The sequence below is a fragment of the Rhipicephalus microplus genome, chromosome X, assembly GCF_043290135.1.
Source record: "Rhipicephalus microplus isolate Deutch F79 chromosome X, USDA_Rmic, whole genome shotgun sequence".
Lineage (NCBI taxonomy): Eukaryota > Metazoa > Arthropoda > Arachnida > Ixodida > Ixodidae > Rhipicephalus > Rhipicephalus microplus.
In genome coordinates, this window is record NC_134710.1 from 83,044,501 (window position 1) to 83,062,260 (window position 17,760).

The 17,760-nt window shown below is 42.9% G+C and overlaps 1 protein-coding gene across 2 annotated transcripts in view; it reads left to right on the forward strand.

Moving 5' to 3' along the window:
- Nucleotides 1-17,760, forward strand: part of dpa (disc proliferation abnormal) — an 87,454-nt gene that overhangs the window by 36,681 nt on the left and 33,013 nt on the right. For both annotated transcript variants that reach the window (XM_037427325.2, XM_075877231.1), the window contains exons 11-16: nt 796-1,038; nt 4,138-4,222; nt 7,953-8,099; nt 8,369-8,460; nt 8,525-8,627; nt 17,532-17,708. In XM_037427325.2, the coding sequence (XP_037283222.2) occupies nt 796-1,038; nt 4,138-4,222; nt 7,953-8,099; nt 8,369-8,460; nt 8,525-8,627; nt 17,532-17,708 (847 nt within the window). The remainder of the gene's footprint in view (nt 1-795; nt 1,039-4,137; nt 4,223-7,952; nt 8,100-8,368; nt 8,461-8,524; nt 8,628-17,531; nt 17,709-17,760) is intronic.

Consider the following 17,760-nt stretch of genomic DNA (forward strand, 5'->3'; position numbering starts at 1 on the left):
TAACTTTTCCTTATTGGTGTCCAGTTAAATTTCTCCTTTTGCTCCACACATGGCTACCGGCGTAGGGCACACGAAAAAGGCATGACAGGGTTATAAAAACATAGATAAAATAAGATGCAGTTTCATTCGTCTGATACTTCACTCCTGTAAAAACATCATGGATGGCATGCGGTGCCTAAAACAGTCGCCATCATATGGTAAGGGTTCACTGCATTATGATATTTTAAAAAATTGTTTGCCTGCATCTTATTGATAGAAGGGGGGCCATTTTGTTAGGCTCGTTTTTATTTGTTAAGCACAAAACTAATTACAACAGACCAAGAAGCCAAGCTAAGTATTTTTCAGACAAAGCCAACTAATTTTCTCGTATTTCTTGTCTGTTCTAGTTAATGTTGTTGTTATTGAGAGTTCCGCCCCAAGTGCAATTGATAACCTGCCAGACTTCAAACTACAGGCCACATGCAGACATGGCTGCAGTGCAAATTTACGGATCCAGAGGCGGCACTCATCCCCCTGCTCCTTTCTTTTTTTTTCTTGTCTACTGCTTTCTTTTTGTACCTTGCATCAATAAAGATGTGGGAGAGGAGTCGTTCTAGGAAAGATGTTAGTGGTCACATGGCCCTAAAGTTGAAACTTCCTTGACTATTCTGCTTGATGTTTGCACAGTATACGTATTACACTATTACCATTTATAGTGATGAATACATCCTATCATTGTCCCTTTCTCTGTCGTTTTAATATTAGTATTGCTACTACTGCTTGCTGCAGATTTTAACATTTGAGATTTTCTTTCAGATATTGACCAACTGGTTACTATCAGCGGCATGATCATTCGCACTTCAAATTTGATCCCTGAGATGCGTGAAGCTTTCTTTCGTTGCACAGCTTGTGCACATGTTGAGGCAGTGGAAATTGACCGTGGCCGCATTGCTGAGCCTGTGACCTGTCGCCACTGTTCAGCCAAGTACAGCTGCACTCTGATTCACAACCGTTCTCAGTTCTCAGACAAGCAGATGGTCAAGTTACAAGAAGCACCAGGTCAGTGCTTTATTCTACCAGCCTATTACTGTCGCAGTTTTTACAGCATGAAAAACACTTGGAATTATGAGGAAAGTTTGTGTAACCTTACATAAGCAATTTTGCACAAATTTGCAAAAGATGTGCTTTTAAACTTTGTAGTTTATCAATATTTTGTGTGCACAGGTGGTCGAAATTTCCGGAGCCCTTCACTACGGCGTCTCTCATAATCATATGGTGGTTTTGGGACGTTAAACCCCACAAATCAACCAATCAATATTTTGTGTGCATATTGTACACATGGTATCTGCTTTTTTTTTCCGCAAAGGTTTTGTTTGCACTTTTGTACATGTGTCAAGTATAGAATTCATACAGTGCTATAAAATCACTAATTCTACAGCCCCCCCCCCCCCCCCCCAGGGTCTTAGGTAATTTTAGGAAAATTATGTTGGGGAGGCGAGAGGGGTCGTTCGTTTAATCAAAATGCCAGCAGGACAAGTGTCATAAAAAAAAAGAGCTTCTTCCTCCTCAAATGTAACGGGAGTTGTACTTTGTCAGTCGCATGATTCTAGGCATGTTTCATATTAGTATGTTGTTAAAAGCGTACTCTATCATCTGCTGTATCTAAGCATAAATTATTCATATCCCAAGAAAATTCGGTACTTAGACAATAGAGAAAGAAACTCTTTAATCTGGTCTTCCTGTAGACACGGGGGGGCATCCATCCATTGTTGTGTGTAGCATGTTTATTAATTTGAATATTCATAGGTGTCAGCTTTATGAATGGGATCTTTAACGTTTATGTAGCTAATATGATATCTGGTATGTACCCAAACACCAAGATGTTGTTTTTCTTTCCGTTTCAACACTAAGCGATATTTCCCATAATCGAACTATTTTGTTGGATATTATGGCACTCCCGGCTGATTTTCGCCATTGCCGTCGCCGTCATGTCCCGAATACAGGGGTGCAACAGCTGCACCAATTGCGCCAATTTGATACACTTCTCCATAGCTGCGCCGGGCTACGCCAAAACCATGAAATTGGCTGAAATTGTGCCATGCTGCACCAAGATGCTAAGCCTGCCTAAAAATTTTTTCAGGTGCGCTACTTTGAGTGGGAAATCAAACCAAGCGCGCGGACCCTAACCCAAAACCACGGTGTGAGTTATATACTCATTAGGTGAGGATACTCGCGAGACATGATCAACCAGATAAACAAAAGTGAAGTAACAATGCCATATGCCCATCTGTCCGCTAAACACAGGGGATACCTACTGGTGGGATGACGGACGATGGAGCAAAAAAAAAAAAAAAAAAGTTGCGGTAGTCATGAATTCTTCGCGCAAAATATGAATTTCCTAGTCAGAAAACGCGGTATCCCATGTTATGAAAGTATGCCGACGCAAGAACAAGGTCGACGTTCAGTGAACGCCAGCGTCGCCAGCCACCACATTGGTTGCCATAGCAACGGCATAAAAAACATTTTTTTTTTTGGCTTGAAGTTGTCTTGTTCCAGAGATAGATATCCTGTAACGGACCCGTGCCGTTGCTACTTTATCTGGTCGAACGCGTCTTACAAGCGAGCGGAGAAGTTGTGCCCTAAACCTAATCTCTATCGGGCAAAGAAAAAGTGGGGGTAGGTGTGGGGGGGGGGAAGGGGGGTAGTGGTTCGAGAATTGTTTGGCCCTGTTCAGACCTGCGCATAACTTAAACCACCATCCGCGCAATACACTGGCGTCCCGCGAAAAAGAGTAATACGATTTGGAAGGGGCTGTTGGTGCTAGTCACGGAACACAGCACATTTAGTTCAATCACTCATTCGTGTTGCTATAATCACTGACATCAAAAAAGTTACTGGCAATCATTTGGAGCAGCGCATGACATTCTGCTGCCTTGAAAAAAAAAAAGGATGTGCGTCAGTTTTTATTTCTGCTACCGCTGCTCCTTGGTTTTGTGAAACTCCCGAATTCCCAAGTTGCCAGCTTTGCCGAGCCCCATTTGAGTTTGCAGAGTCTGTCAAAAGGTTCAACAGGCGTTGCAAATGCGAATGTGGGCTCCATCATTGTTTGCTCAGTGGGTTGATTCAGAATACATTTATCAATATGGCAGTGCTTGTTTTTCTCTTTCCGCAACCAAAATTTGTTTTTCTCTTTCCGCAACCTGCTCCAAATTTGGATTTCAGTGCTTCAAAAGTAACATTTTGCTGCTCCAAATTTAATTTTGGCTATTGCACCCCTGCGGATATGTATATGTGCCTATATATGTAAAAAAAACACAAAAGACAATGTTCGATACCAACATGCCGGGGTTCGAACCGGTGACCGCTCGTTCCGCAGAACGCTGCACTAGGCAACGCAGCGATGCGCCATGCTTGTGGCGGTAGTATAACAGCAAGCTATTCATGTGCACCATTTATCGCTTGCGGTATGCGAATCTCGGAACAGCTTGAGCGTATTTTCTACAACAAACGCTTTTGCGTAAATTTTCTTTCAAGTTGAAAACTGCACTTGAGAAGCGCAAGAAAATGTGGCCTCCATTTGTACCACTCATGATGTAGAAGAGAAAGAAAAACAAAAGAAAAAAAAACATGTGGCGTCGCACACCACTGTGTGACAGGAGAAGTAGAGGGGTCAGTGCATGTGCCGTAGTTAAGGAGGAGGAGGAGGAATAAACTTTAGTAAAAGAAACCAGCAGGTTTAGGTGGCCGGGCCTAAGCCTCCCATGAGGGGGCGTCAAGGGCTTGCCTCGATGCTGCCTCACGGGCGTGCTGGGTCGCTTAGGTTTGGTCGTAAAGAGCGGGGCTCCAAGCCGCAGTTAAAAAAAAAGAAAAATAAACAACACCGGCTTCTGCATTGTGGACATTTTCAGTGCATTTCTCAAATACAAACACTTACCAACATGAGAATTGTTAGTTCGCCATTGTCCTGTGTATAGTTAGGCATTCTTTTCGGGCATTCTTGTTTGTGCTGCAGTGGCGTGTTGAAAGTATCGAGCTGCTTGTCGTTCTTCATGTGATATTCTAATTTCTTGCTATCGCATTCACAGCTTCGCCCTGGTTGCATAACTGTGACTTTTGAAAGGATTCTGTGTGTGACCTATATTTTGCTTTATCTTATAGAGGATATGCCTGCTGGACAGACACCGCACACCGCAGTCATTTATGCTCACAACGATTTGGTTGATGCCGTGCAACCAGGAGATAGGTGTGTAAATAAATTTTTTGTTTTTTTTTGCAAGAGATCTTTTACAGCGCGATAACCATGGGTCTATGTTTAGCATATTTTGCCTCGCCGCACTGCCCACCATTTAGCAACTTCTAATTAACATTTCATCATTTGTTTATCATGACCATGGTGCCTGCAGGCATAACTCGTACAGGTACCATTTCTTTCTCGCTCTTTTTCTGTCTCTTTTTAATTTATTTAAATGCTTATGTATATCTCTAAAGGCCTGTAACCTGAACTCATCTAAAGTGACTAGCGGTGGCTTAAGGGGAGGTGCGATTCGAAAAAAAGTTGTGTTAATCTGTAGTCTATGGCAATGAAATTCTTGATCTAATATAGGCTTTTATGCTTGATTTGGAATATGTAGTTAGTTTCATAGTAATATGCAGAGTTATTGTTTTATGTCATGACAATGTGTAAAGTATAGCTTTCTTTGGGCATACTTTTTCAGCCACTTAATAACTTTTATGGTTCTGAGACATTAATTGCTCATATTGCTCACATTAGCTGCAGAATGCAAATAACTATAAAGAAAGTGTGTATAAGATATTTTATGGGAAAAGGAAAATTCTTGCAATCCTCAGCCCATACTAATTGCTTACTTTAGGTTTGTAAGAATTTACAGATGGTATCCAGTTTTAAAGGAGATACTTGCACCCTTCACATATTGAGGAATGTGTGGGCAAAATTTCATCCTGATCTCGCCATCAGAAGTTCCAAAAACATGGTGTCCAAACTTGAGAAGTTGCCCAAAATGGATCTTGAGAAAAACCCATTTAAATGTTTAAGTGAAAGCTCATCTATGCCGAAAAGATGTTTTTAAGGCGATTTTTTCCACCATGAGAGCTTGGAAATCACGGTTATTTACGCATGTGGCTTCAATGAACTCCTCATGGGAAATGCATTGGCACGCAGCCAGGTGACACTTTCAAGGGGACTCTATATAATGCGCTTTTTTTAGTTTTTGTTAGCCACCTTGTGCTTTTTAAAAGCACTTTTAACCTACGTTGAGTTTAATCAAAATATTGATTTTTTTTTTTGGTCGTGAAAGTAGAGATGCTGAATTTGTAAAAACAAATAAAAATGAAAATAATGTAATTTTAGAAAAAAATTCCCATTTTCAAACTCGCATCTTCTCTTATTGGTGCTTGTTCCCAATTCAGAATATGTTCACAGGCGGTCCCTACTGTGCACAGACTGCTCACTCTCACTGTTGTGTATGTAAGGGGAATGTAGCTCTATAAATACTCTAGACTCTCATTAAAGAGAACCTGAAGCCACCAAATAAGTATGTTCCGTTCAACAGGAGTTCCGTTTACCGAGAGATTACCAGGGATGCAGAATTAGGAAGACGTAGTTCCGTTCCATTTAACAGATTAACAGATTTTTGTCTATTGTACTTTGTGCTTCAATAGCATCGGTTAGATGATACTGTTTCTGTTCAATGTGTGTGCGTGCACGTCTGTGCATTTATGCTTAAGTTAGTTTCAAATAGCAGTTTGCCATATGTGAATTTGAGAGCAAGTCGAAGCAGTGCTGGAAGCCAGTTCAATTCAACCAACTGACAAATACTGTTTGTAAATGAACAGCTGTTTTTAAAACTTGTGTAAAGTGATTTTTACATTTAGTGATTTAAATAATTGTAATTAGATACCATATTTACTCGCATAATGAACACACGTATAATAAATGCACCCCCAACTTCAGTCATCAAAATTTGGATTTTCGTTTTTCTCCGCGTAATAAACGCACCCCATACATTCACCCGCTGCAGTTCCGCTAATTGACACCTGGCGCCTCCTCACTCGTTGGATCTCTTCCGTTTTTTATTACTTTTCCAACCGCCCTCAACCACCTCGGCTTGCTTCCCCCCGCCCCTTCGCTTGTTGTCGCGTGCCCTGTTGCTTTTACTTTTCTTTCTATCTGTAATAAACACATCCCCTACATTCATCCGCTGCAGTCCCGCTAAGCGACACCTGGCGTCTCCTCACTGGTTGGCCCTCTTCCCTTTCTTATTACTTTTCCGACCCCCCTAAACCACCTCGGCTCACTCCCCCCCTCCTTCGCCCATTGCCGTGTGTTTGTTGCTTTTCTTTCTATCTGTGTGCAGCATGTCCCCCCCCCCCCCCCCCCCCGTCTTATCTGTGCGCCACAGCAGGGGTTCACTAGGGGTGCGAGTGTAGAGAGATCACAGCTGATAAGCACACAGGGAACTGCTTGCGCCAACCGACCTTGGTTGCTTCCTGCGACCCCCCCCTTTCATATGGTGGTGTTGGGACGTTAAACCCCACAAATCAATCAATCACTTTCTTTTTTTTTCTTCACTCTAACTGTCCCTTCATTCCTCCTTCCCCCGTGAGTGCGCGCTTTTGGGCGCCCCTTGACATCACAAGCAGACACGACTGTTGCTGTTAAACAATTGCAAAAAAAGATGGTGGCAAAACGTTTTTATGGCGTGCGCTGGCGTCTGGTCCTGGCGTCTGGTCCCGGGGACAGCTTGCAGAAGATAGCGCCATCAACCACCGAAGATGAGTTAAGTGCAACAAAGAAGCTGTTTCCAAACTCTACGCGTTTGTAAATTGTGAAAGGCTAAGCAACCTAACTTTTTTTTGCATTACTGTATTTTTTCCTTCTCCCAAAAAGGTTTTCATACAATTTACCCCGCATAATAAACGCACTCCCAACTTTGCTCCGATTTTTCGAGAAAAAAAGTGTGTTCATTACGTGAGTAAATATGGTATATGAATTGCACATCAGGAATAAGTGACCAAATTCTCCACGTGTACAGAACACCTCAGAGAATCATTTATTTATTTACCATATAAAGCTCCTTGTGGGGCATTATGCGAGGGGGGGAGGGTAACAAATGGAGTAGCCTGCCTCACTATACGAAAGCTCGTGTGTTCCATGGCTGTACTTGCCTGAGGAGATGAAGTTAATTGTTGAAGAGCCATTTAGCTATTGCGTGTGTTCTCTCTGTCCTGCCCTTGTCAATTCAGTACCACGCTTACCTTTATGAACATGCTACACCAACAAGGCCAGCAAGCCATCCTTGCTAAGTTGTACTTTTGCACCAAGTTTGTGTTCAATCAGCGTGTTTTGTGCATCCCTGAAACTTTTTTTTCTCGATTATGTTAGTGTTCATGCTGTAGCATTAAAAAATAACTTTAACCGGAAATTAAACAATGCACTTTGTTTCAAGGCAGCAATAGGCAACTGGCTGCTACCCTTCTCCTTAGCACATTTTTTTCTCATCAATATGCCCAACCCAGAGAGCAGCCATTGCTGGAGACAGTTTCGCCTCCAGCCGACGCTGAAAAGACTGGGTTTTGCTATAGTGCCAAGGCATACACTGTTTTAAATTTTCACATGGAAAAGGCACCACTAGCAGTTGTTATTTTCTCAAATTTTTTTGTCTGCTTTGCTTTGTGCTTTTCTTGCTTGGTCAATTGCAGTGAACCCCCTTTTTGCAATAATCCATTGTTGTTGCCACAAAGAATTGTTAATAAAAATTGATAATATGACTTGTAAAGGCCCTTTTAAGCTTCTTCGAGAAATCTCGTGTTCTTTAAACTCAAAAGAATTCTTGGTATGTGGCAGCAAATATTCTTCAGTAATAAATAGTGATTTTTTTATACAGCATAACATAATCAGTGTAAGTATTTATATGTACCACCTTTTTACATAAAGCTCTTTCTCCTCATTTCAGGATTACTGTGACTGGGATTTATAGGGCATCTGCTGTTAGGGTAAATCCTCGACAGCGGAGTGTGAAGGCTGTGTACAAGACCCACATTGATGCTGTGCATTTCCGCAAGCTTGATAACAAGCGCCTTTATGAAGACTCTGAAGATGCGTATGTATGCTTATATGGTGTCTTTGTGACTCATTTAAATGTTCCAGCACTGTGGCTGTGATGTATTGTAGCTGTTCATTGGTAGGGAGTACAGAAGCTGCGTCTTGTTGCTCTAAATTGCTGTAAACCTTCCTTATAGCAGTTTTCGTTCCACAAGAACCTGTGTAATAGCGATACTTTTTTTTTCTAAGTTTTAGTGGTTAGTCATGCACGCCTATGGTGTATCTATAAATAAATACATGAACATTTCTGGTGTCTATATTTTACAGCAAAGACTGCCACTTTACTCCTGAAAGAATTGAGCAGCTGAAGCATTTGTCCCGGCTTCCTGATATTTACGAGCGCCTCGCTAGGGCATTAGGTAAGAGCGTTTTTGTGGATCTCCAATAACGCATCTAACACTTACCTTCACGTGTCTCGTGCAGCACCAAGCATTTATGAGAATGAAGACATTAAGAAAGGAATCTTGCTGCAGCTGTTCGGGGGAACTCGTAAGGACTTCGCCAATACTGGTCGAGGAAAGTTCAGGTAAGCTTTGTTTGCATGTACTATACACTAGCTTGGTGGCTACTGGAAGGAAAGCATGTACAGTTAAACCTGGATATTATGAAATTGACAAATCCCCAGAAAAATTTGTTATTAAGAGGACTGTTAAAAGCAGGTTTGTATGAAAATTAAAAAAAAAGTGCAAATTGGACAAAAGGGGAACTGAAGGCAAAGCTAACTCAACACACTATTTGCTGTAAAAAAACTGCGTTATAGCAATTATATAGACCCTCTTGGCAGGGTCTGACATGTGCTGCTTGCATTTACGTGTTCATTTCTTTAGCAGTCACTTCTTGCTGTTACTCTCATAATGACCCTACTTTGTTCTTTCTTTCTATACAAGAAATTATCCAATCATGATTATTTAATCATTACGCGCCGTAAAATTTTACTTGCAGTGCTGAATTCTCGCAATGGATGTCGTGACTACACTCAAACCTCGATATAACTAAACCAGATATAACGAAATATTGGTTATAGCGAAGTGAATGAAGAATAGTCTTGCAATAGATTTAGTGTTAAGAATAAACCTTTATAACAAATTTTCAGGTATAACGAGCTTATTGTCATGTAAGATGCAAGTTTGGTATAATGAGGTTTGAGTGTATAACCCAAAGAATGAATCTAAAGCTCAGCTTTTGTGTTAAAAGCACATGTTCACTTCACCTTCCATAAATCGCTCTGCAGCACAGTGTATATGTGTAGGAATACAAATACAGTAAAACCCTGCTGTTTCTTTTTTCGGGTGCACTGTTTTTCTGGCTATTGTGTCTTTTGCGGCTGGCCCTGGTACAATTTTCATAAGGTCCAGTGCATTTGGAACCCCAGTCTTTTGTAGCAACTGTAGTACCACTCCTGCATTGCTCGTAGCGAACTGGCCTTAGGAGATGGCCCAGGTGACCATGTAGACATTTAACGTGGCTTAGCTTAGTCCCATTCGTGACTTCGCAATCAGTGATATCCCGTGCAGGGAATTTTTTCTTTTTCGGGGAATTCCTGCCTGTTATTTTGAGCCAAAGGGAAAAGTGAATCTTTGTGATATTGCAGGGAATTTCAGAAATGGGTAAATTTTTCTATGACGACCGATAATTAGCGGTCAGAGTGTGCTGTAATTGGTTCTAGTGCATGCACAATGCAATCATAACCTTCGAGATTTGTGTCTGATATTTACGCGAAGCAGTTTTTGGTTTACTGTTGGTGTTAGAGCTCATAATGTGCAGGGTACTAACAGTATATGAATTAATAAAGTCACGCTTTTGTTGTGCGGCATTGGAGGGGCTAGTCATGATTTCACAAGTCGCCAGTACGTAAGACACTTGTAATTATAGCATGTGTGTGCATGAATTGGGATGGAAATTAGCATAGTTGTGCAGAGAAATATGCGGGGGAAAATAGGAAATTTTCAAGTCTTTGAATGGGGATTCTTCGGCGTAGTACGAAAAATCACTGTTCGCAATCATATTGGCCGCTAGAAGCACTAAGGGCGACATATCATATTTACTTGCGTAATGAACTCAGTTTTTTTTTTTTCCAGAAAAGCTGACATCAATTTGGGGGGAGGGTTCATTACATGGGAGAAAAAAAAAGTCACAGGAGTTATAATCGGAAAAAAAAAAATTCGTACGACTATATTAAGAAACTCGCTGTCTAATCGATGCTGGCCTCCAATTCAGTGGCAGGAATCTGGAGGCCTTATTTGAAAATTTCGCTGTCCACAAGAAGAGACTGTGCTTGTTTTCACCCGCAAAATGCCTGACGAACCTTTTTTGTAGTCCGAAGCTGTTTTCTCCATGTAACCAACATGCACGGATCAATTCCAAAGTGTCGTCGAGCCGCTCAATTCCCATGCTCTGGCGCATACTCGACCAACATTAATGGTGAATTCCACTAGTCGAGCGGGAGCAAGTTTGCTTGCTCCTCAGCTGAGAATGTGCGCTACGCTGGTAGATTCAAAGCAAGTTCATGTTTTTCACTGGTAGATTCGGAGCAACCCACTCCGCGATAGTGTTCCGCGTGCTCCGTCTTGCAGAGACAGATTTCGTCGGAACTCCGAGGATGTGTCGCTTTCATTTTCGGTACAGTCGGGCTGCTAGGTTGTCTTCAGCATTTTTTGAGGCGATAACCCTGGGCACTTGTTTACATTCCTAAAATCGAAAAACGGTACCCCTGCTTTCCGCGATTGCGTAGTCGAAACGCGTGTTTTGCAGTGGCGACACAGTTGCCATTGAAACATAGAAGTTGAAAATGGAAATCGTTTCCAGTACCGGTTTAGCGACGTCTGCGTAAACAACTTCCCTGAGCGACTTCACACGGGGCATTCACGTGTTCCACTCTCAGATCTAGTTTGGCGCAATCCGAGTGCTTGCTCCAGGATTTCAGCCGTCGCTCCGGATCTACCAGCGGAATACGCCATAGGTTTGAAACTGGCCAATCGTGCCCTGCAGAGCAAATGTCTAACGAAGTTTACTATGACAAACCCAACATCAAAAACACAGTTTCGGATGTCGGCGCACGCACGCTGCGGCCTTGCGGGTGAACCGCGTCATTGCATCGGGTTGCGCTTTGTTTTTTGCTTTGTTTTCAAGCCGCTGTGCTTGTGTGTCACTATAAGTAAAGAGGTTTCTTCTGTGCTGAACAGATGGTGCTCTGCCGAAATGCCGTTAAAACCCCTAGAACTTCATAAAGTAGCGACACTCCTCCTCCACTCTCGTTTCTCCTCGGTCGCCTCACCCTCGCACTTTCTTTTCGAACGTGGCGCCACCTGTATTGCTCCTGCATAGCAGACGCCCTTTCGCGACGAGAGTGCTTGCTTGGCAGGCAGCGTTCGTGCCAGCCGTGTGACCCCTAAAATTCATCCTAAAATTATCTTTACGCGTGTAACGTTGTTCAATGAAATGAGTACGTGGGATTATGCCTTGATTGAGTCACTCGGCGTCGCAGTGACCAGATGTTTACTTTGTGTGCATCAGCCCTTAGTGTGTATATTTTTAAACATAACAAGCGATCGTTAGTGAGAAACCCCATTTTTTATTTGCACATGGTTTAGCGCGTCTCTGAGTGTGTTTTGCACTGTAAATAACATCGCTCAGACGTTCTTGTGCGGCAGCTGTGACTTACCTTTTTATTAGCCGACGCGATAACGCCCTGTCTTTCCTTACTCAGTGCATGGGTGGTGCAAGCTTTGCCGTACACATTATGTGCAAAGAGCATTCACAGTCATTGTCATGCAGTGGAAGCAACAACTCGCGTCGACGCTATCGACACGGGACGGCGATGCCACCCAAGGCTAATTTTAGTGTTTGGTGAGGTATCTAAGGTTTCAATTATGTGTGAGATGAAGTACATTCGAACAGCTGTGTTTGTTTTGTGAAGTGATTACACGCACCAATCACATTTCGGAACTGCACCTTGTGGACGTATCTCACAAACTTTATTGCTGAAAGAATGAGCTAGGGTATGAATGAACTAGCTTGCCACCATACGTGATTACTTTGCGCGAACTCCGCTCGCGGATATAAACCTTCATACGAAATAGCAAATAATCTCAAGCAAAATGGCTCGTATGTGTGAGGTTTCTAAGCAATGCACACACCCAATCACTCGAAGGAATGCACGCTTTGTATAGCTGCCCTCGCATCGCGAGTCCCCCGGCTGATGGGTCAACGTAAAAGAGCCAGAGAGAGCAATTGGCTCTGAAATACACAAGCACGCAACAAAACCAACGGAGAGTACTAATCTTAATGAGTTGCTGCACTCCAGTCTTGTTTATTCAAAACAGCTGCAAGGAATCTCTGAAGTTTTGCAATCACAGTTTCCAATGTCTTCCTGCGTGCATGCTAATTAAGTGAACAAACCAATACTGCGAACTCAAACCAGTTGTCACGTAACGACAAGCAGAAGACGTAAACATGTATTGTTGACAAAAAAAAAAAGAGAAACAGCAGCGCAGAAGCGTTACTGAAACCTGAGTGACAGATCACGACGTCCTACACAATTAACTGCGACTTGCCTAAGGCATAAGAGTAGGCATTGAATTGAGCAAACATCAAACCATGCTCATAGTGAGAGACGCGGAACTTCGCAAAGTAGATTAAAAAATGTCGGCCTGAAGTTCTGACTTCGGATTCTATGCAACCATGTCTTTTGTCGCAACTCGTTCTGCTTAACGGGTGGTACCATAATGAGCTTTCGGCCGTCACTAAATTTGTTATGGAATCGGAAAGCACAACAACCACTCACGGCAACGAACAGTGACTTCATTCTTGGGTGAAAAGTATTTCACAGCACAGTGTGCGCGGAAAGACAAGTTCGTATCTGTTAAAGCAGATGCGCTGTGCCCCAAGCAGTCCGTGCCTCGAGAGCAAAGATGGTTGTTGCCAGCGACTGTAAACAAACGAAAACTGGGAGCAGTCTCACGTGACGGCATCTGGTCAATACCGACGCAGTGCCGGCCTTGGAGAAGTTGGAGGAGGGGGAAAAGAGAGGAGGCGCACGAATAACCACATATGTCACTACTTTGTGAAGTTTTAGTTAAACGGCGCGACTTGTAAATCATGTCTTTCTTGCATCTGAATGCCACCATCAGGTCAAGTGTGATGGTGCAAGGGAGATATGATCATTGTAGCGTTGCTAACTGCATGGTTATAAAAGGCATCAAAAACGGCCAGATCAGAAAGAAATGGGAAGAGAGATTATTGGAGTAAATCAACCTGTGCTTTAACATATAAAGTGCTCTTCAGCAGTAATGACAAGGAATCGCAAAAAAAGAATCTACACTAAGAGAATGTTAAAGTAGGGCTGAAAATGAATGGGCGGATGGCCAAGTCAAACGTCTTTCAAAAGAGCAAGGGTTCACAATCATAATAACTCTTCCACTGATTCGACCAGCCTATAAAGTCTATGCAGGAGTATGTACAGTCGAACCCACTTATAAGTATTCCAAATATAAGGATATAATATTTGTAATTACCATATTTCGATGCACTAAAGATTTTCTTGTGCTACCCACTAAAAGTGCGCCCAGATATAATTTTTCTAAATGTTCGTCTTTTATGTTTAACCTTTCAGACAATGCAGTGGTAAAAATATGGCTTGTACACAAAGTTAACGAGAAAATGAAACTGGTCTTCTAAACCATGAGAAGGCCGCGCACTTGTGCGTGCATTCTTTCAGTGTAATCGTGACAAAAATATCGCCCCGCCACGGTGGTCTAGTGGCTAAGGTACTCGGCTGCTGACCCACAGGTCGCGGGATCGAATCCCGGCTGCGGCGGCTGCATTTCCGATGAAGGCGGAAATGTTGTAGGCCTGTGTGCTCAGATTTGGGTGCACTTCAAAGAACCCCAGATGGGCGAAGTTTTTGGAGCCCTCCACTACGACGTCTCTCATAATCATATGGTGGTTTTGGGACGTTAAACCTCACATATCAATCAATCAATCAATCAAGTGACAAAAATATCCTATATTTGCAAGCATTGCATGCAGATTATGGTTATCTTGAGTGTGGCCACTCGTTTTCCAGCTATCTCTACAGGGTCAGCATAACCGTGATGAAGCTGGGGGGGGCCTAAAGCTTGGTGTCAGCTTTTGCATGGCAACATTTTCTAATGCTGTACTCTACAGCTACGAGTGGCTGCGCCAATTCCGCCAAATTGCCCTGGCTCTTACGCACTGCTACATTTCCTCAAAATTTGGCGAGTCTGCGCCCAAGGGCATGCTCTGGATTTCTGAAACGAAAGTACTTGAGGTTCTCCCGTTGTAAATGAAATCGCGGTGCACCTGTGTAAGAGGCAACCTGAGCCAAGCTAAGCCAAACTGGGCCAGATGTCACTGTTGGGACTATGGATGGTTGGACCCAGTAAATGCCCGACTTTTTGGACTTTCTAGGGACCAGGAAATCGTCCGAAAAATAGATTTATGACTTTTTATTCCGCTCAAGTAGTTAAATCGCCACAGCCCCATCTGAACTAGTTTCGATTCCTCCTAGAGTACACTTATCAGTCATTTTGGTGCACGCTCAGGCTGTCATAAATACATTCAGGGTCTGTCAACGTCTATTTGAAAAGGTGCATCGCGTGATGAGTGCCACTGATACTAGCAAAGCGCGAAATAAGTTGCGGATTTATCGCATAGAGCGTGGAAACGATGACACAAAACATAAAGGATGTGGCAGAATAGACGAATACTTGTTCGTACTTTTGCGATGTTTGTGTGTACTCAGAAGATGTGCCACTGTACAAAATTCTCCGTTGTGCAACACATAGCACTTGATGCCACTTGAGATCGATCGCTCCTAGTAGTGTGCAGCACAAAGCCTACACAGCTGACGCTGTTCCTGCCGGGGCGCTTTCGTACGTGCGTATTTGTCATAAAGTTTTCTTGATGCCCACTCTGCTCCTGATCGCACATGGGCACGGCAATGGCGAGCTGCTTTTCTACGTGATGGCACTGCGTCTGTGCGGCGCACTTAGCAGATTCGCACAGAAGGGCAGTATGCGTGAGTGATTAAAAGCGTGTAGCACACCAAAACTGAGCCTAATGCAGTAACAAGCTGTTAGCTAAATATTCTTATTGTACAGCGATTAGGTCATACTGCCGTGCTTGACAGATTGCCTCCATAACGCCTCTGACCATTTTTGGTGCTTATCCGTTAGAGCTCATTCTCATAGCAGTCAAACAACCCGTCGCGTTGCGACGTCAAAAAAAAAAAAAAAACATAGAAAATACGCGACGTAGCTGTATATGGACAGCAACTCATTTTTATACACGATAATCCCTTTCTCCATGACCATGCAAATACCCAAGCCTTCTACCCCCACGTTCTTTTGTGCTCTCCCCGTTTTCTTCTGTTCTGAGGGGGAACCAGCCTTGGTACAATAAGGAGTAAGGCTCCGTCCCAGCAAAAAAAAAAAAAAAAAAAAAAAAAAAACCAACTACCCTGACAAAAACCGGTGATGTCATGGTGATGGGATGGGGCGTTTGACAACTGTGAGAACGAGCCCTTGAACTTTCTTTTTCACCCCATAGCACATTTGAATTGCGGCAAAGCCGACTTTTGGACATTACTGTGACACCGAACGACTCTTGAAAGTGTTCGTTTAAGCCTACGAGGTCAAAGACATAGCAAAGGTGGGGACTTTAAGTAATGCTTTTCATACTTGGAATGTCGGCTGAAAGCCCAAAAAATCTGACGCCGAAGAGTTTCAGTCTAGCAAATTTTCAGATGTTCTTATCCATAGACGTCGATAGGGTTTGTGATGCTGTCGTGAAATCATGTGAATTTTCAAGAATGTCTGAAAAATTTGGCTTCTGAAAAATCTGGAGTCAACTGATCTTTGGTCACGCTATAATGAAGTGCTATGGTTTTAAAGTTCGTCATTGGCTTTGTCTATTAAATGTTGTCAGGTTATGTGTCGGTGATATAATTTTTTTCTTCAACACGCTCTGGAGGTGCCCCTCTTTACAAAGAAAAAATGAAGAATTTTCTCAGAACTCCTTTCATTTAATGCTCACGAGTCCGGTTCTCGTACAACAACTAAAGGCTGTCCAGAAGGCCCACGATGCGGCGGTGAGGCTGCGCGTCCCCGTCCCAACGTGGGAGCGGCCCGCGATCCTACCCCTATAAAACGGGGGTGGAATCCTTCAGGACCCCAATAAAAGTTTTTCATCCATCCATCCATTTTACTATATTATGCTTGAATAGCGTGCAGTACATTGTCATTTTATCATTCGTGTTTCGTTAACACAGTATTTAAAAAACGTCGGGAAGAGGTGGATAAAAACTATCGTGAACAGGGGTTGTGTCGGGCCGACGTTTCGACAAGCGGATTTGTTTTTCTCGAGGCTAGAACAGAACAGTTTTGTTCTGAGGAAGACATGACCGCTTGTCGGAGCGTCAGCTCGACACAACCCCTGTTTATGGATTTCTTCGTGAACACAATAGGTGTCTTAATATTGACTCTAGCAATATCTGCTCCTAAATGCATTTTTGTCTGCTTCAAAAGCTGCTCTAAAGCAGCCTAAGCCAGTAGCATCACTGCCAACAACAAACCAGCCAATGCCTTGCAACCCAAGAAGCAGTAACTGCGATAACTTCTTGGCACAGAAAGGTTGAAGGCACTCCTCAACTAGCCGATGACGCGATGTGCTGCAAAAGGTCTGTCATTCTGGCAAGTGCAGAGACCGGTCACTCAACGATTCTGCTTCAATCGTGGTATCCTTTGGAGATAAGCATCACCTAGGAACATGCTTGTATGACTTATTGCTGACAACCGTATCACAGTAAGCATGTTCAGTTATCTGCTTGGCCACACATCTGGATTAGTGAGAGTTCGTTATACTAGAAAGAGGCTTGACTGTATATCTAGGTGAATTACTTACAGGCCAGCCTACTTATGAAAAGGAAATTTGCCAAAGATTAAGGAGACAAATGCAAACCATGGCTAGCAATTTACTACGTTTTAATACTATACTGTCAAGTCACGCTGAAACTTCGAGGAAAACAAAAATTCTTGAAATATGTGTAATACCATGCAGCGTCCAATTGAGATCAAAATGATGGGAAAGTGTCTAGAGATTGGAAGACAGTAGAATGGGTCGTATAGCTAACAGGGGTAATTGATATTCCAACTATGAAAGTCCAGAGCCATTCCGCTCTGTGAAGGTGGGCATCCTTCAAAGCTGTCTGGTGCAGCAGGCATGGCTCTATCACTGCAAGTTTTGCATTGTCTGATTGATTTTGACTACCTAGCTGTATGTGCTCTTCAATATAGGTATGCATGCCCTTTTTTTTGTTTTCTCTAGTCTCCTGAAAATTCATACTGTTCATTATATCATGATTAATTATATTCATAATCAGAGTTCGGTTTTATGCTTTTCTTTCCTACAGGTCTGAAATAAACATCCTCCTTTGTGGTGACCCAGGAACAAGCAAATCACAGCTGTTGCAGTATGTGTACAACTTGGTGCCCCGTGGCCAGTACACATCAGGAAAGGGCTCCAGTGCTGTAGGTCTGACTGCTTACGTCACCAAAGACCCAGAGACTAAGCAGCTGGTCTTACAAACGTATGTGTTTCTTGCTTTGCTTATGAAACATTTTTTTATGTTTGCAGTCTCA